Genomic DNA, 22,958 nt, shown 5'->3' with positions numbered 1-22,958 from the left:
CAAGCCACATCTGCTACCTACACCGCAGCTCACGGCAACGCCGGATCCCTAACCCACTGAGCAAAGCCAGGGATCGAACCTGCAACCTCATGGTTCCTAGTCGGATTCATGTCCGCTGCGCCACAATGGAAACTCCTAAAGAAGTGTTTTTAAAATGCCACTATTCCTTGTCTGAAGGAGCAAGAGCTGAAGCACCTGTTGAGACTCACTCTAAGTAAACTCGTGGTCACTAATGGGGATAGACCCACTGAAGATGTTGAAAGGTACACCAACAATAAGTGTTACGTGCTTTATCTTTTGATTTCGAGGAGGAAAGGCAGATTTTTAATGCATTAACCTTCAGCCATATTCTCACATGCAGGTGAAGTCATTAAAGAATTTCACATGCGGGAGATAGTAAGAAACTATGGTTCCTTAGTTTTGCACTAGGAAGAAAATTCTATTACTCTGTAATAGAATGTTTCCTGGTTCAATGTTGACAAATGTTGTGTTCACAATGTGGTAGAAATTAAAGTCCCATTTCACCTTTACCTGTTCAGTGATGGCGATAGCTGTCTTTTATTGAGCATCTTACACCGCAAGGTGCTGTCTGTGTAAGGTCCCTAATTCTCACCTCGACTCCAGAAGCAGGTGTTGTTATCCCAGCTTACACATTAGGAAACTGAGGATCAGAGAAGTTAAGAAACTTACCTAATGTCACAGAGGAAATAGCAGAGGCAGGATTGGAATTTGGGTGTATTTCAAACCTAGATGGACCTGTTTCTAAACACCACATTCTTTTCTCTATCTGCACTGAGTTTTAATTATTTAAAACTCTAGAAACACGAACAAAAGCTAATTCAAACTTAGCCAAGCAGATGGGAATCAAACAAAACAAGTATGCATACTCTAGTTAGAAGAGTGTCCAAACAAATGAACAGTCGCTGTCAGATTTTAAATTATCTCAACCCAATTCCAAAATATTACCCTATAGAGAGCTGCACTTGGCCTAGTTATGGATCACCCCCATTCCCCAACAGGGGTGCCCAAGTGGGTAAGAGAATTGCCAGGATATGTATTCCCTCTGCCCTGGGGGCTTCCTGGGGGGGGAGGCACAGGAAGGCCATCCCCAGGCATGTCCTCCTGGCCAGGAATGGCTCGTGGATTTACCCTAGCGAATCATACAGATACCATCTCTTTTAATGTCTGCCAGCCCTTGAAAAAAGTCAGGAAGCACTAGGCTAAAGAGTGCTGATGCAGGAAACAATACAAGTAATTTTGACATAGGTGTGAGAACTGATCTCTGCTCCCAACATCACCACCCACTGTAATGATTTATAACCCTCAAGCCAGTTGATTTTTAGTGTATTTTTGATTTGGCTTGAAAGGAACTCTCTGGTATTATTAAGACACATAGCATCAGGAAGAGAGATTCCAAAGCAGTGTGCTGTAGACAGTAGAGAGAAATCATGCGCCCCACTCTGCATTCACGTATAACACTATTCTGTCCTGGTCACTTTGAATTATGCAGATAAGAAGATCAATACAAAAAAACCATTTGCATTCAAGATTGTTATAGTTCTCACCGAGAGAAAAACCAAATACCTTGGAGATGAGGAATAGTCATTAAGGTGTACTAAAGTAGAGACCGACTTACTACTAATGCTGAGTGAAGAAAAAGAGTGGAATTTTTGACTTCTGGCTGTGATCAGTTGTAGTGATTTTCAGAACGTATATGAATATATTCAGTATCACTTAATAGCGGAATGATATTCAGGAAAACATCCATTGGAATTTTCATTCAGATGCTCTGTGTACTTGTAAAACTTTGCATTCGTTAACTTGTCTGCTCTATTTAGATTTGTTTTGGAAGTTTATTTAGATAAATATTTTTACGAAAAACACAGAACACTCTGTGGCAGAGTATTATTTATTGACCGTAATTCATGAAATAATCTATTTTTACTCCTCTGAGAAATACTTGTTTTTGATATATCTCCATTAAGTGCTTTTGTCATGCGAGGATATTTCGATGTTTTTATAAAACTGATTGTTAAGGTAACAGGTATAGTATTTTAGGACACTTTACGGGCAGCCTTTGCTTTTTCATGGAAACCTACACCTGAAAAATTCCCTGGGAAGCAGAAAAAGAACCAACAGTCCCTTCTACCTGCCATCTCTTTTGCGTAACAGCATCGCTCCTCGTTTCCACCACCAGATGGTATTTTTCTATAAACTGAAATGTTAACTTTGCCTCTTCTGCCCGTCCCTCCCCTGCATGGAGAGCTGCTCTGCCAAGAGCAGGCTTAGGGGCAGGAGAGGACCAAGACAGAATCCCAGAAGATGGGGCAGACACGTGCTTGCTTAAATCACCACAGTCCTTTAGAGTGACGAGGGGGACAAGTGAAATGAAAGCAAGCTATTGTAAAGGCTGTCTAATGGGCAGATAAAAAAAAGCGAAACAGCGCACAGTAGGGACTATGTATGGTCTGTCATATTTTTAAATATACTTGTTTGTATTCTTTTTGCCTTATGAAAAAAACAAATAATGTGTAATAGTTTTGAAGGGTAGAAGTTCTACCTAGTTTTGAGTGAGTTTTCTTCAAGAGGGTGAGAGTGTTACGATGCTAAACTTGCCCAAAAAAGAGACCACTGAGATGCTGATAATTTTAGTAATCTTTTAAAAAATGTTGAGGAGGCAAAGGTTACAAATTATGCCATACCAAAATAAATCTATAAATCTGTTTGGGGTCACTACTTTGACTTTCGATTGATTCAGTTTGTAATAACTCTTAATGACCTCTGTTTACAATAAAGACTCTGTAAAATTGTTTGCTGTTCATTTTTTAATTGCTGAAATATTAGCAGGTTTCCACTTAATCATATAAACGTGCCGAATGTAAATACAGCTTGAGCCTTGGACGCTGCCGGTATTTGTGTAATCTCTGGAGTCCTGGAGCTCAGAGTTAGAAATTGTACAGCCCCCGTCTGGCAAGCCTCTCTCCAGTGGCTTTTCCCCCAGTATCCCAGGGGAATGTGCATCTCACTGTCCTTGTCACCCCTGTCAAGCTGCAAGAGGCCAGACCCTGGAGGCGAGCGAGTTGGTTTGCCATAGGGCAGGCTCCAGGCCAGATGGGTGGAGCTTCAAAGACTCAGGTCTAAAATCCCCACCTGGCATGATTCAGAGAGAGAGCGAGCCGCTTGAAAACTCCCTAAGGAGCAAAGGTATGCCTTAAAAACTGTTACTGTTGTGTTCTTTCTACATCTTAGCAAAGCCAGCCTCTTCTGCTTTTTTTCTTCTGTTTTAACGTCTCTTTCTTTTATATAAGAATGACCTCTTCATTTCCTTTCTACTCTCTGTGCTTTCTATCACTGTCTTCCTACCTCTTTCACTGACACACACAGCCACACACACCTACACACACCCAGTATTTCTAACTGCTTCCTCATACCTCAGCTTGAATATGTCCATTTAAATATTTGCCTTTCACCTAATTGTTTCCAGCATTCTCAGAAAATTTTTTCTGGAGTTCTCAGGTGTTCCTTAGCTATACATAAGTTTGTTGTAGTATATATGTACATATGTAGTATTTATAAAGTAATACTTTTTACTTTAGGATGTGAGATTATCTTTATCTAGCTGTTTTGAATCTCAAATCTGTTACTTATCGATAAATCTCTTCAGCCTAGAAAGAATCAGGTGAGTTAAAACCTTTAAGTCCCTTTAAGAAAAATTGTCTTTCAACCACGTTTCTCTTTAGTATTGTCATGTGCCTGTGAATGATGACTATAGTTTTTCGTTGCTGATGTTATGATATTAGCTGGCTATATTATATATGTATAATAATTACAGCTTTGAATATAGTGACAAATATCTTTCTGACTTTACAACTTCATTCCATTTCTGGTATTGCATGAGAGACACACTTGAAAAATAAATCACTGCTCCATGCTGTAGGGCACCTTTGCAGTTCACGGCCATGTGTACCTGAATTTAGATGCCCTTCAAAATACGGGAGAACTGACCTGGTATGAAACCATGCTTAAAAAGTAGCATGGTAGATTTCACCCACTCTATGCATTCATGTATCCAAGCAGAACATGACTGCAGGCTATTAGAAATATAAAACATGGGGAGACATATATAGATATCTAGATATCTACTTGAATATATATATATATATATATATATATATATATATATATATATATATTTATAAACATAGCCCATAGCCCTTACCATCTGGGAACCTACAATCTTTTGAGGTGTTTAAAACAGACACAAAGCAGAGCCATAGCAATGCAGGAGAGTGTTGCTCTTCTGTCTAACCGAATGTTACTAAAATGCATTTTTTTCATTCAATAAATATTTACTGCAAGATTTCAGAAGACGTAAGTATGAAATAGAGGCCAAAGCAGGAAACAAGGTTTTCAAGCCATAGGGTTTGTAGTGGAGCTGGAAGGATAAATGTAGGATTTGAACTGAGGAGAGGAAAAGGCATCGGGCTTAGAATTGAGCTGAACTAACAGCCGATTTTTGCCTGAGATCGATATACAAACTGAGGTGTGCAAGCCCCATCTTCTAGCTACTCCACATGGACATTTAAAACTAGTTCATGAAGTTAGGCAAGTAATGCGAAGGCTGGGACACTAACCTGAAGGATTTGGACTATAAGGATTTTGAATGAGGGAATGAATGAGGAAAAGAGTATTATGAGATACTCTTATTTGGAAAATTGTTGGGTGAATCAAGAAGGAAAACCAAGAGGCAGTGGCAGTAAAAATGATTAGACCATTCTAGAATTGCAGATTAGTGATAACTAGAGTGGTACCATTAGAACAGAGTGGAAGGGACAATTTGTTGTAAACTGACATGCTGAATAATGTGTTATTTGTACAGACACTTATTTTTTTATTGGAACTTAGTTTAATTAAGTCAGGACATTCATTTACTTTTAAAATGGTTTTCTGGGTATACCTTAATCCATTGTGATTTGTAGACACTTGTTTTAAAAATTTTCATTGCTTCTCAAGAATCTTTGACAAAAAAAGATACTTGAGTTCCTGGACCTTACTGTATCTTCACAGGTTTTAAGCAGAACATCCTTTTTATAACCCATTTTTTTATATTGTATATGTCTAAATGATTTCAAAAGGATTTGAAAAGCCATAGAGACAAGGCTTGTAGTTCTTCTAGGCATTAAAAAAAAAAAAAATCAATTGTGTCTTATGTGTGTTGAACTTTCCACCCATTCAGCTCTACAGCTTAGTGTAACTGGATGGCTTGTCACCCACGAGACAAACCACATGGCTGATTACGTGATTACGGTGTCGTAAGATAAGCACAATAGACTTTGCTCGAAACTAAGGAAGCAGAGAAGTCTTTAATCTTGGTAGGTTTCCCTCACTCCAAAGCTGACTGCAGGGTGAATGATCCTGGAAAAGGAGAGACAGAGGTGAGGCCCAAATGAATATGTATTTTCTGACAAATCAGGGGAGCCTTCTTTAAAAATGTGACAAAAATGTAATTTTATACTGTGGCTAATACCATTTTGGTAGCTACATTTTGCCCCAATTGCTAAGAAACCAACCATTCACTTAAACTGGCAGTCAAGGCAAGAGAACATTCCTAAATCTTAAATTGAAAGTTGAATTTGCTTATTTGCTTATTTACTTATTTGCTCTTAGTTTTTACAGAAGTTATTTTGAATAAGTCCATTAATTTTTCCTTTCCCCAGGCATGATGAAAAACCTGTGTTTCCGAATCCTCACCATGATTATAGGTCTTTGTTTGACTGGTACAATGACAAACCCATCAAGACAAAGCAGTAATTTATTCAATTCTGAGCGCCAATGGAACAGATATCTTCCGACAGAGCATTCTGCTGCTGGAAAGCATGCGACACCCGTGGATACACAGGTAGCAGCCACAGTGGATACAAGTTCCAATTTCTTTAGGGGTCTCTTACAAATGCACATGAGAAAAGAAGAATGGAATATAAAACATCTGGACCTCAGTAACAGTCTCATACCAAAAATCACCTTCAGCTCTCTTGCACATTTTCACAGCTTGGAAGTACTGAACCTCAGCAATAACACCATCCACTCCGTGTCATTGGACCTACCCAGTGTTAAGTCGTCATGGGTGAAGCGCCACCAAGGCAGCTTGAGAAACGGGCTTCCATTTCTAAAGTTGCTCATTCTCAAAGGAAATAAACTCGGCAGCATTCCCAAGGGTAAGTACCATTTTAAAAGACAGACTAGGCCAAGACTCAATGAGTATGCAGAGCATTAATGTTTTATGACAATAAAAATTCCAGGTTCATTTTCTGTTTCAGAGAAACAGCTGAAAGGAAAGCAATTTGATCAGAGCAAATATAATCAAAGGAGTTTTCTAGTGGAATTTTAACCTATAATACATGGAATTTATAGTCAAAACAATTTAATCTCCTAGTACTATAACTTACATTAATCTTAGATGGAGTTGTCAAGAGATACTAGGAAGTATTTAACTGGTAAATAATAACATGTAATTTTAAATTACCTACTTTGCTTATGCTATCTTCATTACTAATTATAGAAAGTGCCAAGCAGTGACTACTTCAGATACTTTTAATATGTCACACTATTCAAATTAAATGTCGCCATATTTGTAATTTTTGTTTTTATAGACTACATTTATATCTGCTTATCTAGTTGTCCTCCAAAGGTAGACTGCAAATATGCTAATATTATATATAAACTTTCTTATTTTCAAATCAAAATCAGAACTGCTTATCAGAACTACACATTATTATAATAAATTCTCAACCATTCTGACACTCAGTAATCTAGATGTTGGGGTTTCTGAGCTAATCCATCAATGTATTATTTAGAAAATGTATCAGGAAGTTCCTATTGTGGCTCAGTGGAAATGAATCTGACTAGCATCCATGAGGATGTAGGTTCAATCCCTGGCCTCACTCAGTGAGTTAAGGATATGGCATTGCCGTGAGCTGTGGTTTAGGTCGCATATGCGGCTCCAATCTGGCATTGCTGTGGCTGTGGTGTAGACCAGCAGCTACAGCTCAAATTGGACCCCTAGCCTGGGAACCTCCATATGCTGCATGTGTAGCCCCCCAAAAAAAAAGCAAAAAAAATTTTTTTTAAAGAAAATGTATCAGATTCATAAGCCAGAGATTCCTTTTTATATACAGGAGTGCTAGACAGTTTCCTTTCCCTGTTTCCATGTTGGTCACTATTTACTAAATTCTGATCTTATATAAGACCCTGTGCTGAAAAAGAAAGTGTGAGGATGTTGTCATTTTTCTCCATCTGAAATTATTCGTATTTAGTTTTTCTCATTTTGCAGCTATTTCATTTAATGATTTTATTTCTATTTCTTTATTCATTTATTTTTTACTCTTTCTCCAGTTTCTGGTCCAGTTTTAAGCATAATTTTGACAGTAATAGCTTGGCAAGTAAAAGGGCAATTATTACAGTCACCGCATCAGCAGAATTGTGTGAGAAGGGTAGGCATCTTCTCTCCCTGACCTTTTCCATAGAAACAAAAATGTGTAGTATTTTCAGTGCAAAGTGTAAACTAATTGCATTTCATTCTGTGATTTGCATCATATTGTCCTTATTACAAAAGGAATGCCTGTTATTTGCAGAATGTTAGGAATTAAAGAAAAATCTATAGGGAAACATTAAAGTCCCTCATAATACATATTTTTCAAGTTTATTCTTTATGCCTGCCTATATAGTTTTCTTTCAAAATTGGATCATACTGTCCATAATATTTCCTAGCATAATTTCATATGACAGAGTATTTTGAACATCTTGACCTAATTAAGCAATCTCATAAATAGTATTTTAAATTAGTGAATAATTTTCATATATACCTATATAATCAGTTCAATCCAGCAATATTTCGATTATTTCCACTCAGTTTGCTATGACCCTTTGATGAACATCATTAAAGCTACACACATCCAGGAGTTCCCATTGTGGCTCAGTGGTTAACGAATCTGACTAGGAACCATGAGGTTGCGGGTTTGATCCCTGGACTAGGAACCACGAGGTTGCGGGTTTGATCCCTGGTCTTATTCAGTGGGTTAACGATCCAGCGTTGCCGTGAGCTGTGGTGTAGGTTGCAGATGTGGCTCGGATCCCGCATTGCTGTGGCTCTGGTGTAGGCCAGCGGCTACAGTTCTGATTAGACCCCTAGCCTGGGAACCTCCATATGCCATGGGAGCGGCCCTAGAAAAGGCAAGAAGACAAAAAAAAACCCTACATACATCCATATGCTATAACGTGTTTTTACAACTACTATAGTAGATGTGACTCTAAACCCACAAAGCCAAGTGTGCTGGAGATAATGCCGTCTGTTGTTTATAACAGCGGAATTGCTAATTCTGTGTCCCCAGTCTGCTCATGTCATTTGGGGTGGGATGTAGGGGTACTTACACTTAGCGTCAGTCTTTCATCAGCTTTCCTTTGTCTTTTCCTAGATTAGTACCACAGCTTTAGAATCTTATACCCTGACAAGGCATCAAGTGTGGATGCGTGAGTGTGTGTGGGCGTGTGGGGGGGGTGTGGGTGTGTGCCCCCATCCCTTACTCCCTCTAGCCAGAGAACATTTCTTTTCAGTCTTTCAATTTGGAGAAAAGTCCTCCCTACTTTTGTTTCTTCAAATCTGTCTGTCAAGGAGTTCCCATCGTGGCTCAGTGGTAAAAACCCAGCTAGGATCCATGAGGACATAGGTTCAATCCCTGGCCTCACTCGGTGGGTTAAGGATCCGGCGTTGCCATGAGCTGTGGTGTGGGTAGCAGACGTGGCTCGGATCTGGCCTTACTGTGGCTGTGGTTTAGGCCGGTGGTTGCAGCTCCAATTAGACTCCTAACCTGGGAAACTTCCATAAGCTGCATATGTGGCCCTAAAAAAAGGCAAAACAAACAAACAAAAAAAAACACCTCTGTCTAGATCTAGAAATTCCTTTCCTCTAAAAGTTTAGGAAAAACAAAAGCCGAAAAGACTTGTAGATGCCTCTGCTTTCAGCCTTGCAATGAGTCTCCCCTGGAACAATTAACACAGAGACCACTTTCTGCTGGAACAGAGAGAAAGGAAACAGGAAAATAGAGAAGTAAAGAGTTCATATGATCCCACCACAAGAGTAGATGGAGGAATGCTGAATTTATCTCCTTCAGGCTGATGAATTCCGGAGTTAATTGATAGTTAGGGTGAAAACATTTCATTGAAGGACCAAATATCCCTATAAATACAGATGCAGCCCCATCTTCTCTTCCCAAGTTAAACTTCCGCCTCCCAAAATATCAGAAAATATGTTAAACTTGCAAGGGAGGGGGGAAAAAGATATGAAATAAGCAAATCCTGTATCCAAAATTCTAATAGAATTCTAGCAAAGAAAAGCACAGAGAGATGAATGAAATAGATGGATGATGGAAGGCCAGTGTAAGCCCTGAATCTAACTGGATATAATTCAGGCTTCTTTTATCCATAGTATTTTGTGATTTCAGGTATTTCCCTGGAATCATCAGATACTTTCAGTTTTTATTAGGTTGAGTCCCCTCTGATGCCCCTTCCTATTTTATGATTCTGTAACTGTGGGCAACTCAGACTTTTGAATGGGAGGGAAAACTCTGGTAAGGGAGAAGTGCTTCCTGGAGTGCCATCTATTTCTAAGCTTTGTTCTTTTTTGATTCCTTTATCCTAAGCCTACTTAAAGGTAAACATGAATCATGTAATATTTACTCAGAACTGTGAAGATTAAAGGAAGGATGTACCTCAAGAACCTAACTTAACACAGTCTTTGGCATAATAAACAGTAGCTATTAAAATATGTGAAAAGTACCTTACAAACTTGCAAAGATCAGTTATTATTCCTCTCCGCACAGATTGAGAGTAACAATTTTATAGAAATAAGTGATACATTTATTTTTGTCTACATCTAACGTATCCAGTATTGCCTTGAGCTGTGGTGTAGCTCAAAGATAGAGCCCAGATCCTGCATTTCTGTGGCTGTGGTGTAGGCCAGCAGCTGCAGCTCCGATTCAACCCCTAGCCTGGGAACTTAACATATACTGCTGGTGTGGCCCTAAAAAGAAAAAAAAAAAAAAAAAGACGAGGGCTGATTTTATGAATCAAGTATCTTATCCAGAACCATTCCAGACTCTCTTCCAATTCTTATTACTCTTTGACCTTGAATCCGTAACCCTTGAGTATCATTATTTTATGTTATCAGACGATCCCATTTGGGAGAGCATTTAAGAAGGTCACAGTCCAAAGGAATGTTTCTGAGATGGTGTAATGTCTGGGCCTAGCCTCTGTGGCCTTTTTTCCAACAGGCTCTGAGCTCACTTCTTGGAAATAATAAAATTGCCTCTGGCCATTTAAATGCAAAGGCCAAACAAACCCCTGCCTCCCATGGCCTTTGCGCTCCTCAGAAAGCAGTTCAATCAGTAATTCCACCTCCAGCAAAGTGCTTCCATATTTCTCTCCCAACATTCCACTGTCTTAAAATACGAAATGTACTCTCTGATGCATAAGACCCACCTCGCCACCTCCCCTGCTCGGATTCACCACGCGTACATCCCCTTAGTGAGAAACAGAGCCGAGTATCACGGAAGAGTTTACCCAAATTTCCCAACTCCATCTTGAGAGACCCCCAAACAGAAAGGTTATTTGCTGGACTCGACCAGTTCTCTTAATAACATTAAACCTTAATTCTCTAAAATTGGAAGTAAAAAGGGAATCTCCCTGTGGGAGGAGTAACTGACCCTCACAGTCTTAATTCCCATCTGCAGAAGGTGAGCTTCTTCCTGGGGTTCTTGGCTTGATATTATGAAGGGAGTTGACTAAGAGCCTATTCTTGTAACTCTCTAGGTTCAAAAGTTTCCCCAGAAGTTTCCTCATGCCTCTTTGCAATCTATCTTTCCCACCCATCATCTCTCTCCTGCCCAAGGAATCACTGATCTCCTTTCGGTCACTGTAGATTCGTTTATTTTATTTTTGTCTTTTTATTTTTTAGGGCTGCACATGGGACATATGGAAGTTCCCAGGCTAGGGGTTGAATCAGGGCCGTATGCTGGCCTACACCACAGCCCAGCCACAGCTACACAACATCTGAGCCTTGACCTACACCACAGCTCATGGCAACACCAGATCCTTAACCCACTGAGCAAGGACAGGGATCAAACCTAGTCAGATTCATTGCCGCTGAGCCACGATGGGAACTCCGTTTATAATTTTATATAAATGCAATCACTCCACACATTCTTTGATTTTTGCTGTGGCTTCTTCAGTATAATTATTTTTAAAATTCATCCATGTTCTTTCATGTGTTAAAAGTTCATCCCTAGAGTTCCCTGGTGGCTCAGCAGGTTAAGGATTTGGCCTTATTGCCACTGTGATGTGGTTTGATCCCTGGCCCAGAAACTTCTACATGCTGTGGGCACGACCAAAAAAAAGTTTATTCCTTTTTATTTCTGAGTAAAATTTCATTGTGTGGATATTCATTTACCTGTTGGCCCCCCCTTAGGCTGTCATTTTTGGCTATTACAAATAAAGCTGTTAGCCAAAGGGATGGAGAAAGATAAATCATTTGTCTGAAATTACTATAGCTACTCTACTTTTATTTTATTTTATTTTTTTAGGGCCACACCCATGACATATGGAGGTTCCCAGGCTAGGGGTCAAATTGGAGCTGTAGCCACCGGGATACGCCACAGCCACAGCAATGCAGGATCCGAGCCCTATCTGTGACCTACACCACAGCTCATGGCAATGCCAGATCCTTAACCCACTGAGGGGAGCCAGGAATCAAACCTTCGTCCTCATGGATGCTAGTCGGACTCATTTCCACTGAGCCACAATGGGAACTCCCTCCACCTTTCTTTAGATCAGTGTTTATATAATGGTTTATCGTTCTCAATCACCAGGGGTAAAGAAAGCACTACTTAATGATAAAGGGGTCAGTTCTTGAAGAAGATATATTAATTCTCAACACGAATACACAGTTCTCTTATTGGTTGATGCCAAAGTAACGGGTGATGCTCGGGACTCTCAGTCATCAACCTTATGGTTCCAAGCATCTGGGGTCTGTGTGCTCGTGGTCAGCATGCACTTAACTTTATCCACCTGCTGGAGGTGTTAGTATCTGCAAAACAACTCAAGGAGGAGTTCCCATTGTGGCTCAGCAGGTTGAGAACCCAACTAATATCCATGAGGATATAGGTTCGACCCTTGGACTCACTCAGTGGGTTAAGGATCCAGCATTGCCTTGATCTGTGGTGTAGGCTGCAGACATGGCTGGCAGCTGTAGCTCCGACTGGACCCCAGCCTGGGAACTTCCATATCCCGTGTGTGTGGCCCTAAAAACCAAAAACACACAAACCAAGAGCCCTCAAGGAATTGTCTGTAGCCCTTGGGGAGGAACTGAAGGTCCTCAACTTTGTTTTATGGCTAAGCTATTATTATTTTGTCTTGCTTGACTGTTTTCCTTTGTTTCTGCATTTTCCCACTGCTCTTTGTAACTCAGGGAAAACCTAGGAGGCTAAAGCTCTTCTACAAAAAAGAGGTAGAGAACATGGGGATCTAGCCCCAAGAAAGCCCCACAGGGTCCGGCTCAGTTTCAAATCCACTGTCACAGTTGGAGGTTTCAACACCCATCAACTGATAGAGACCAAGCTAGGCATCGTCCCCTGCCCTACTGAACTCCAGGGGCACTAATTCAATGAAACAGTCGATATGGTAGGAGCCATGAGCACACAGCCATACACAGGTTAGGCAAATATTGGGAAAATATTAAGAAATATTTTCTTTTCTTTTTCTGTCTTTTTGGGGCCACACCCACAGCATATGGATGTTCCCAGGCTAGGGGTCAAATTGAGCTACAACTGCCAGCCTACACCACAGCCACAGCAACACCAGATCCGAGCCACATCTGCAACCTACACCACAGCTCATGGCAATGCCAGATCCTTAACCCACTGCGCGAGGCCAGGGATCGAACCCGCAACCTCATGGTTTCTAGTCAGATTCATTTTCGCTGCACCACCATGGGAACTCTGGCATATGACCTTTTTTTGCTCAAGAATATTGGAATTATACTCTACTTTTCTGCAGCTTACCTAATTTCCTTCCCGTTCAGTCAGTTCATCTTGATCTCCCCCATTCTCTTTTAAAACAACTCAGTATTTTGTAGTCTTGATATACCATTCTTTGTTTAATCATTTCTCTATTCTGAACCATTTAAGTTGTGTCCAGTTTTCCACCATTACAAACAATGCTGCAGTGTATACCGCTAATTTATATTTTAATTTGCTTTTTAAATTTAACAGGGCTATGGAAACTGAAGTCATTACAGAGTTTGGATCTATCATTCAATGGGATATCAGAAATTGGTATATCTGATTTTCATAGCTGCCTGCAACTGGAAAACCTCCACTTAAAAAGCAACAAGATATTCAGAATCCATCCAGCAGCCTTCAAGGACCTAAAAAAATTACAGGTTAGAAAATAATGTTTATAATATTTCAAATATGCAGACCTATAGGCAATTACACGAGAAGAATATTTCCACTGAAGAACTGATTCATGTCCAGTAGTACTAGCTACTAATCAAAAATTGTAAGTCTATTTTAAGACTCTTATAAGGAGTTCCCCTGTGGGTCAGCAGGTTAGGATGTAGGGTTCAGTGAGGATGTGGGTTTGATCCCTGACTTTGCTCAATGGGTTAAGGATCCAGCATTGCTGTGAGCTGTGTGGTAGGTCCCAGATGCAGCTCTAATCCCTAGTTGTTGTGGCTGTGGTGCAGGCTGGAAGTTGCAGCTGCAGTTCAACCCCTAGCCTGGGAACCTCCATATGCTGCAGGCAAGGCCCTAAAAGAAAAAAAAAATTCCCCTATAAGAGCTGAAGTCTCTCTCTTGCCTCAAAAATCCAAGCCTCAGTAGTGGAAGGAATTTTATTTGAGCACTAAAACTCAGCAGCAAGAATTAGCACGTGGCTTTTCCTAAATCAAATTAAACCCAGCTCCAAGTGTCCACTTACCAGTTGGCAAGAAATTAAATTTTAGTTATTAGCAAGGCTCTCTCCCTGAACCATAAGGTCAGGTGAAGGTCCCTGGGGTTTTCTGCAGTTGGGGACAATATGGGCCTATGGGAGCTCAACACCCATCTAGCCCAGGACCATATGGGCCTCTGCAGGGCAGTGACCCTGGTGCTTCCACACCAAAACTGGGCACAGAATAATACACATGATACATAATACACTAACCAGGTATCACGTGCAATTCTAAACATCAGACCCATGTTGGGGGGACTGATGGCACATTTTGGAGCCATGGTGCCTGTCTCTCAGGCACCTTGCTGTGAACCTCGGAGGTCCTGACAGCTGTGAGTTCGAGGAGCCTCCAGAACCCTGCTCTCATTCTATCAGCTTCAGCCCCTTCTCTGGCCAGGGCTGGAGTCTCACCCGAAGACCCAGCTGAAGAAGGAGCCACTTCCAGGCCCATGTGGGCTGTGGGCTGAGGGCTCAGTTCCACACTGGCCATCAGCCTAAGCCTGTCCCCGTTCTGTGCCACGTGGGCCTCCCCACAGAGATGTTCACAGAGTGGCAGCTCAGGTCAGAGCCCAAAGGAGAGAGGCTTCTACCAGGAGCATTACAGTTTTAGGAATACAATCATGGCAGTGACGGCCCATTCATCGCTTTTGCCACAATCTATTGGGTAGAGGCAAGGCCTAGGGCTTGCCTTTACACAAGGGGAGGAAGTTACTCCAAGGGCTTGAATGCTGGGGGCAGGCTTATGCGAGACCTCTCTGCCACAGCAGTTACCTGAGCAGAAGAGAAAGGCCATTTAACCCAGCAGTGCTCCCCAATCCACCAGAAACGGGTTGTCAGATTGCCTGGGAACCTCGTTTAGTGTACTGTATACTGATTAGAAGTCTATCTGTAGGAGTTCCTGTTGTGGCACAGCAGAAACAAATCCGACTGGTATCCATGAGGATGTGGGTTCGATCCCTAGCCTCGCCCAGTGGGTCTGGGGTCCAGCATTGCCATGAGCTTGGATCCTGCATGGCTGTGGCTGTGGTGTAGGTGGGCAGCTCTAGCTCCAATTCGACCCCCAGCCTGGGAACTTCCACATGCTGCAGATGCAAAAAAAAAAAAAAAAAAAAGGTCTATCTGTATACGTAATTTCCCCATGGCTGTTTTATTTCTGCTGCATTTTTATTGTGCTTTATAAGTCTTCTGCAGCTCAGAGGTAATAGATGCTGCAGGCCAACTACAAAACAAGCCCAAGAATATTCTATATCGTCTGTAATTCTAAATTACCTGAACCGCCCAGAATCGTACACTTTCTCCTTCTCTATGATCCCTTCTCCCTGTTCAGCAATAACTCTAAAAACTGGCTTGGGAACATAATGAGCACATTTGGTACCAGAATGTTAAAATAGATACCGTTGTTGCTGTTTTTCCCGGAGATATATTTAATATTTGTACTATATTATGCGTCTTTCCAGGTGGAAATCTTTTCAGAAAGCAGGCAGATTTTTTTCAAGGCATAAATTCATCATCACATGTCGATCAAAGGGACTGTTTCATTGGCATCTCAAATTAGCATTCTTTTTCTTAACCTTATGCCGTTTTTCTTAGAGCAGAGGTTTGTGTAGCAACGTTATACGCGTTTCCCAGTCTTTCTATAACGTACACTCCTTTCAAATAAAGAATGGTGGATGGTCACTGCTTTAGCCAAGTAGGACTATTCTGTTTTAATATTTTCTCAGAAATTATTCTTTCTGCATCATTTTATGAGCTTTCTGTCCTCGCTCCGGTTTTGCTTTCAGTTTCATGATTTGTAATATACTAACTGCTAGAAGGAAATAAAATTCACATGCACTGAGAAGAAAATACCCCCAAAAAGCATTAGGATGTTTCACTCCGTGGTTGAGAAGGGGGTACATACGAAGGCTACTGATCGTAGGCAAGGCCAGGCCAATAGGTATTTTTTTCTTCCCAACACCAGTCTCCTACTTTCTATTTTTGGCAACCTTCCCTTGAGAGTCAAGGGTGCTTAGTTACTCAACACTAGAAAGGTCCCTCTCACTACTGAGTTCAAGAAGGATTCTAACCCTCCATGGTGTGGCTTGGTTATGGTGCTGTTTTTACATCCGAGTCAACTCTTCTTGGGAATTTATATAACCCAAGATTCAGTGTTGCTTTTGCCCTGATGTTTATTAAGCAATTGACCTGGATTGTATTCAGTCGCTCTGGTTTCTATCCATGGCCCTCTTCTTACTTTTCAGCAAGGTTTGCATTTTCTCTTTTACGATTTTCGCCCAAACCCCAGGACCCTACTCCAGGCCTCCTTCGCCCAGCCCTTCACTCCTGGGGAGGGCAGTGGGAGCTCATACTCCACGAGGCTGCGTTTTGGAGTGTGGGAAGCATGCAGCTGGGAATCAGATCACAGCCCAACTTTGCCATGCCATTTATTCCTTCACTCCTTCATTCATTCTTTCACTATATATATATAAAACATATATATATATATATATGTTTTTTCCTTTTTTTTTTTTTGGTTTTTAGGGCCACACCTTCAGCATATGTAAGTTCCCAGGCTAGGGGTCAAATCAGAGCTACAGTTGCAGGCCTGTGCCACAGCCACAGCAATACCAGCTCTGAACCTACACCACAGCTCATAGCAACTGGATCCTTAACCCACTGATCGAGGCCAGGGATTGAACCTACATCCTTATGGATACTAGTTGGGTTCCTAACCTACTAAGCCACAGTGGGAACTCCCATTCCTTCACTATTTTCTAAGCAGTGGGGTACCAGGCCCTGGGGCTGAGAACTCTGTGGGATATACTCTGACAAGCCTAGTTTTCTCCTCTGTGGAAAAGGCGAAAAGGACAAAGTTGTTGGGAGGGTTGGAGATAAGGTGTGTCAAGCACCCAGTAGACTGTGGTACACAGCAGTGCTGGGCAAACAGTGGCCAGAGATAGAGCTGACTGTGCCTTCCCTGCAGCATCACGCCACTGCCATAACCAGCTTCTGCTGTGTGTTTCTAGAACCACTGAATCCTTTTTGTTCCCCAGTTCCCTCTGCATTTCATTTCTTTCTTTCTTTTTTCCTCCTTTGTCATAGATTAGTTGGCTGTAGGTGCATGGGTTTAATTCTGGGCTTTCTATCCTGTTCCACTGATCTATATTTCTGTCTTTGTGCCAGTACCATGCAGTTTTGACGACTGTTGCTTTGTAGTATAGTCTTAAGTCTGGGAGCCTGATTCCTCCAGCTCCATTTTTCTTTTTCAGGATGTCTTTGGCTATTCTGGGTCTTTTGTGCTTCCAAACAAACTTTAAAATATTTTGTTCAAGTTCTGTGAAAAATGTCCTTGGTAATTTGATAGGGATTGCATTGAATCTGTAGATTGCCTTAGGTAGTATTCTTTCTTTTTTCCTTTCTTTCTTTCTTAATGGCCACACCTGTAGCATATGGAAGTTCCCAGGTTAGGGGTCGAATTGGAGCTGTAGCTGCCAACCTATGCCCCAGCCACAGCAACACCAGATCCTAACCAGGTCCACGACCTACACCACAGCTCACGGCAATGCCAGATCCTTAACCCACTGAGCAAGGGCAGGAATTGAACCCACATCTTAATGGATACTAGTTGGGTTCATTACTGCTGAGCCACAACAGGAACTCCTTTTTCTTCTTTTCTTTTCTTTCTTTTCATTTTTGGCTGCCCCAAGGCATATGATGCTCCCTGGCCAGGGATCAGATCTGAGCTGCAGTCATGACCTAAGCCACAGCTGCAGCAATGACGGATCCTTAACTCACTTTGCCAGGCCAGGGATTGACCCTGTGTCCCAGCATTCCCAAGATGCCGCCGATCCCATTGCGCCACAGCAGGAACTCCCCCAAATGCCTTTTGTTCGCAGACTGTCCTAAATTTGTTTCTTCCCGGGCAGGTTGTAGACCTCAGCAACAATGCTCTGACCACCATCCTGCCGATGATAATCGTGGCTCTAGAACTTCCCCACCTACAGGCCAACTTGGCTGATAACCAGTGGCAGTGTGACAACAGCGTGGCAGTCTTCCAAAATTTTATTTCAGAATCCTGGAGGGAAAAGTGGAACACAGTTTGCAACAAGTCCACAGGTAAGTCAGGAGCACCTCTTCTCTCAGAAATGCTCCCATTTAAACAGAGAAAAGCACATGAAAAATTTGGTCTCACTTGAACAATGACAGTCCCCCCCAGAAGCAAGAGTGCTGACCCATAGCATTGGTCATCCTTGGGCTGGGTCGCAGGACAATCATCAGTACCCAACTGCTTTCATTGGTTCATGAACGATTTCCTTTATGTGGTTAAAGAAACCTAGTTCTGGAGTTCCCGTCGTGGCACAGTGGTTAACGAATCCGACTAGGAACCATGAGGTGGCAGGTTCGATCCCTGGCCTCACTCAGTGGGTTAAGGATCCGGCTTTGCCGAGAACTGTGCTGTAGGTTGCAGACGCGGCTCGGATCCCTCATTGCTGTGGCTCTGGCGTAGGCTACAGCTCCGATTGGACCCCTTGTCTGGAAATCTCCATAAGCCATGAGAGCAGCCCTAGAAAAGGCAAAAAGACAGAGAAATAAATAAATAAATAGAAAAGAAACCTAGTTCTACTTGCTTGGGAACCACCAGATTTAGTCCAAAATAGAAATTTCACGAGGAGAGAATGTTCCCCTCAAGCTCCCCAACGTCACATTTTTATCCCAAACACAAACAAAATGATCAGAGCAAGGATTTCTAAAACTCGAAACGTAATTACTTAAAATGCTTGCCAAGCTTCTGAAAGTATACCCCTATATGAACACGAAACATACATATTTCAAAGTGTATTTTTCTTTTATTTGTCCCCTGCCACTCTCCCAAACTACTAGAATATGTTACTGGAGTTGAATATTCTGGAAAGCCTTTTATTTTCCCACTGTTAGCTATCTTGGCTAAATCGCAAATTTTTTTTTTTTTTTTTTGGCTGCTCTTGAGGCATTATGAAAATTCCCAGGCCAGGGATCAAACCTGCACCAAGCAGTGACCCAGGCCACCACAGTGACAAAGCTGAATCCTTAACCCACTGTGCCACAAGGGAACTCTTAAATCTCAAACTCCTAACTGGGAAGGGGGAAGAAAGTATTTTTTTTAAAAAAGTCCTGGCCTCAGAGTCCCCATTGTGGCTCAGTGGGTTAGGAACTAGTATCCATGAGGACTCGGGTTCGATTCCTGACCTTGCTCAGTGGGTTAAGGACCTGACATTGCTGTGAGCTGCAGCGTAGGTCACAGACTCAGATCTGGTGTGGCTATGGCTGTGGCCTAGGCCAGCAGCTATAGCTCCGATTCGACCCCTAGCCTGGAAATTTCTATATGCTGCAGGTACGGCCCTAAAAAGACCAAAAAACAAAACAGAACAAAAAAAGCAAGTCCTGGCCTCTGTTCTATTCAAGGATGCTATGAAGTAGAGCCGTGGCCATGCTTACAAGGTTTAGGAGAAACCCACGAAGATGAGAGAGGAATGTTAATGCCATCAGCCACGCTTGCTTCACTGCTCTGTGAAAGCCACACCACCATCTGAGGGTGGAGGACAGAATGCCAGGAACCAGTAGAGAAACCTGACTATTGCTGCTGTTTAGAAGCACTAAGGGATGGTGAGGCAACGATACAGCAAGCACAGGTGGGGCTGGGGTAGATTCTGCTGGGGGTTGATAGAATATTCTCGCAAACGTGCAGTAAGGAGGCGAGGATGTGGAAGAAGGAGAAGCGACGTGGCCGTGGCCGTCCCTCCAGTCGGGCCCCTTCATTCAGTGGACAGCAATTAGGCAGGAAGCCTAAGAAACACACAGCCTGGTGGGCCCGGGAGCGGCAGATCAGAGCCTGAGAGCCACGTGTAAATGTGCACAGAGCCACACACACGCTCTTGGCATCAGGAAGCCAATCAGCCGCTCAAGCCGCTCATCATGTAACATACACTTCAGGAGTATCCATCGTGGCGCAGAGGAAACAAATCCAACTAGGAACCTTGAGGTGGCGGGTTCGATCCCTGGCCTCACTCAGTGGGTTAAGGATCCGGCTTTGCCATGAGCTGTGGTGTAGGTCGCAGACTCGGCTCGGATCTGGCTTTGCTGCAGCTCTGGCACAGGCCTGTGGCTACAGCTCCGATTGGACCCCTAGCCTCAGAACCTCCATATGCCACGGGAGTGGCCTTAAAAAGACAAAAAAAGAACAAAACAAAACATACACTTCAAATCTAGCTAGATAAGGACTGAGGGCGCACAGAGGCTTTTAAACCACTGGAGTCTTATTTCCCTGTCCACTCAATGTGTGCTTTTACCTCCCCCATCCCACGCCCAGGGAAGGAAGAGGCATACCAGTGGGCCCCCAAAAGCAGAACATCAGGAGAGACCCGCCTCCCTCGCATTAACCTGAACCACCCGAAAAGCCTTGGAAGGAGCAACGCTGAGAGCCCCGGAGAGGCTGGCTTGTTCTCTCTGGGGAAGACAGATCCTGCCCGCCCTGAGGCCGGTGAGCAGCAGAGACGGCTGCGCAGACGGGTTAGGAGCACCCAGGATGGGCAAACTGCTGGCAGAAAGGAAGCGGCTTCCTCTTCCCAGGACCTCACCCTGGCCGTCTGCCTGGCCGTCTTCATCACATTCCTCGTGGCTTTCTGCCTGGGGGCTTTTGCCAGGCCTTATGTTGACAGACTGTGGCAACAGAGATGCCAGAAAAAAAGTCCAGGCTCCGGAGCGGTGTACTCCAACCAGGGCTTCTACGATGAAATTGACACTCTGGGGAACACACAGCAGCCAAGGACAGATCGACACCAAACTTTCCAGGATGTAAACCTCTATGAGAACCAAGCCCCCGGCTGGAGGACAGAGGCCAGCCCACACACGGATGTTGCTCTTAAGGGCACGCTGCAACAGAGCAGAAAGGAGCCTGGTGGCCAGCAGGAAAGGGGACAATGCAGGGACCCCAGTGGGTCAGGAAGTAGAAGGGATGAGAAGCTCCCAAATCACAGCGCGGTCTGGCCCGATCTCCGAGCCCAGCCCGATGCTGAGTATACCCAAGTTACATGGGCAGGACAGGACCATCTCCACAGGGATGACATTCCTGCAGAAGGAAACTATGACCCCGGAGCCAGGGAAGTCTCCCCTAGTGAGCCCTCAGTGGGCATCGCTGCCGAAGCCGTGGGATTGCAAAACGGCCCTGGCTCAATCCAGAAGGATTTCAATGAGTCAGCCCTGGCTCAATCCAGAAGGATTTCAATGAAAATGATGGCTCCTCTCTCGGAAATGCCAACGCACACAGAAGCTCCGAGGCCTGGCGAGAATGAGGGAAGATGGGCTGCTGGACACTTACCTTCTGGGTTTTTTAAGGAGAACTTGCTGAGCGCACAGCAGCAAAGGCTCAAGGGCTTGGGGACAGAGGCAGAGCTTCCCTCCCACCACACTGCAGCCACACTCAGTGACCCAGGACACATGGACCCGTCCCCGCCTGCTCTCCCTCCAGGGTGGCGCCGGGACCCGCATGTCACTCCCGCTAACAAGGAACCAGAGCAAAAGCATGCTTCTGAAGCTTGGTACGAGTTAGACTCCAACTCTGATTCTGACGAAGGGTCTTTATTTACTCTAAGTTCAAGTTCAGAGGACTGGAGACACATGGCTGAGGAGGAAGAAGCCCTTGGCGAGGAGAGCGGGACAGCCCCCGGGCCCCTGGAAGACGAGGACTCAGGGGAAAGGAGAGACAACGTCATGTCATTAGAAAGCCTTGGGCACAAATGTGAGACTCAGGAAGATCGTTCTGAAAAAGCTCTCATCTCCAATCCAGTCTCCGGTTTGTTCGAGACTCACCTAGAAAGCGCCTCTAACATCAGTAAATTTGAGGATCCATTGACCTCGCCAGGGTCCGTGGGCCACAGTCCGTGCAGTCATGAGATCCCTGGCATGTCCATTTATGAGTACATCTCAGCTCTTCAGCCCCAGCCAGTAGAGTGGCATTGCTCACTTAGAGACTTGGAATTTTCAAATGTGGATATTTTACCTCCAACACCAGCATTTTCAGCCGAAGTTCCCTCAGATCCTGATGACAGAGCTGGTCACGAAGGAGATGTGGACATTTATAACTAAGAACCTTAGGTTCAGGGAATAGACACAGCTCAAAACAACCTTCCTTCCAAGATCACTGCAGGGGAAAAACTGAAGATCTTCAGAACAAGATTCAGAAGGAGTTCCCATTGTGGTGCAGTGGAAACGAATCCAACTAGTAACCATAAGGTTGCAGGTTCGATCCTTGGCCTTGCCCTGTGCTTTAAGGACCCAGCATTGCCGTGAACTGTGGTTTAGGTCGCAGATGCGGCTCGGATCCTACGTTGCTGTGACTGTGGTGTAGGCCAGCAGCTATGGCTCCGATTAGAACCCTAGCCTGGGAACCTCCATATGCTGCAGGCGTGGCCCTAAAAAGATGGGGAAAAAAAAAAAAAGAATAAGATTCAGAGGAAGACAACGTAAATGGACACCAATGCTAATGAGGAATTCATACGTCCTCTTAAGGATGATGATTCCAGAAAGGTTATAAGCCTAACACAGCTGCTACAATCCTCTGGTGAGGAACCAGCTCTTTGCTGTGAAACGGGGTGGGGTCAGGGGGATATTCTAAAGACAGTTCCTCTAGCCAAGTTCAATTATTAAAATGCCTCCAAATAAAACCAGCTCACTAAGAACAGGAGAGGACTTCAGTGTAAAGACTGGGGTCAGCATTCAGAGGGGACTCTGCTGCAGTTAGAAAAATCTGATTCTGACATTTATACTCAAATGCTGACCCAGAGAAACCTGATGGGCACTGGCTCTCTAGCTGAGGATGAGCTCTAGACAAAAATGAGAACCTTCAACTTGAAAATCAAAGAGGGTGAAACCACTGTGGAAAACAGTATGGGGATTCCTCAGAA

At 43.4% G+C, this 22,958-nt stretch overlaps 1 protein-coding gene across 1 annotated transcript; it reads left to right on the top strand.

The window, feature by feature from the left end:
* The first annotated feature begins 83 nt into the window (after positions 1–83).
* On the top strand, positions 84–22,280 carry LRRC66 (leucine rich repeat containing 66). The gene is made up of 5 exons (XM_047799042.1): positions 84–3,204; positions 5,718–6,215; positions 13,320–13,489; positions 17,946–18,135; positions 20,366–22,280. Exons 1-5 carry the CDS (start codon positions 3,156–3,158, stop codon positions 22,138–22,140), a joined length of 2,682 nt encoding a protein of 893 aa, XP_047654998.1. The 5' UTR covers positions 84–3,155; the 3' UTR covers positions 22,141–22,280.
* The last annotated feature ends 678 nt before the right edge of the window (positions 22,281–22,958 follow it).

This window comes from Phacochoerus africanus, chromosome 10 (genome assembly GCF_016906955.1).
Source record: "Phacochoerus africanus isolate WHEZ1 chromosome 10, ROS_Pafr_v1, whole genome shotgun sequence".
NCBI classification, from domain to species: Eukaryota; Metazoa; Chordata; class Mammalia; order Artiodactyla; family Suidae; genus Phacochoerus; species Phacochoerus africanus.
The sequence above is the reverse complement of the archived record's forward strand: the minus strand, read 5'-3'. Positions and strand labels throughout refer to the sequence as shown.

Bases quoted from the DNA above. Each gene is read 5' to 3' on its own strand.
- LRRC66 (XM_047799042.1), top strand. From the start codon at position 3,156: ATGATTCAGAGAGAGAGCGAGCCGCTTGAAAACTCCCTAAGGAGCAAA. The intron at 6,216-13,319 runs GTAAGTACCATT...TAAATTTAACAG, and splicing joins ACTCGGCAGCATTCCCAAGG to GGCTATGGAAACTGAAGTCA. The intron at 18,136-20,365 runs GTAAGTCAGGAG...TCCCACGCCCAG, and splicing joins AGTTTGCAACAAGTCCACAG to GGAAGGAAGAGGCATACCAG.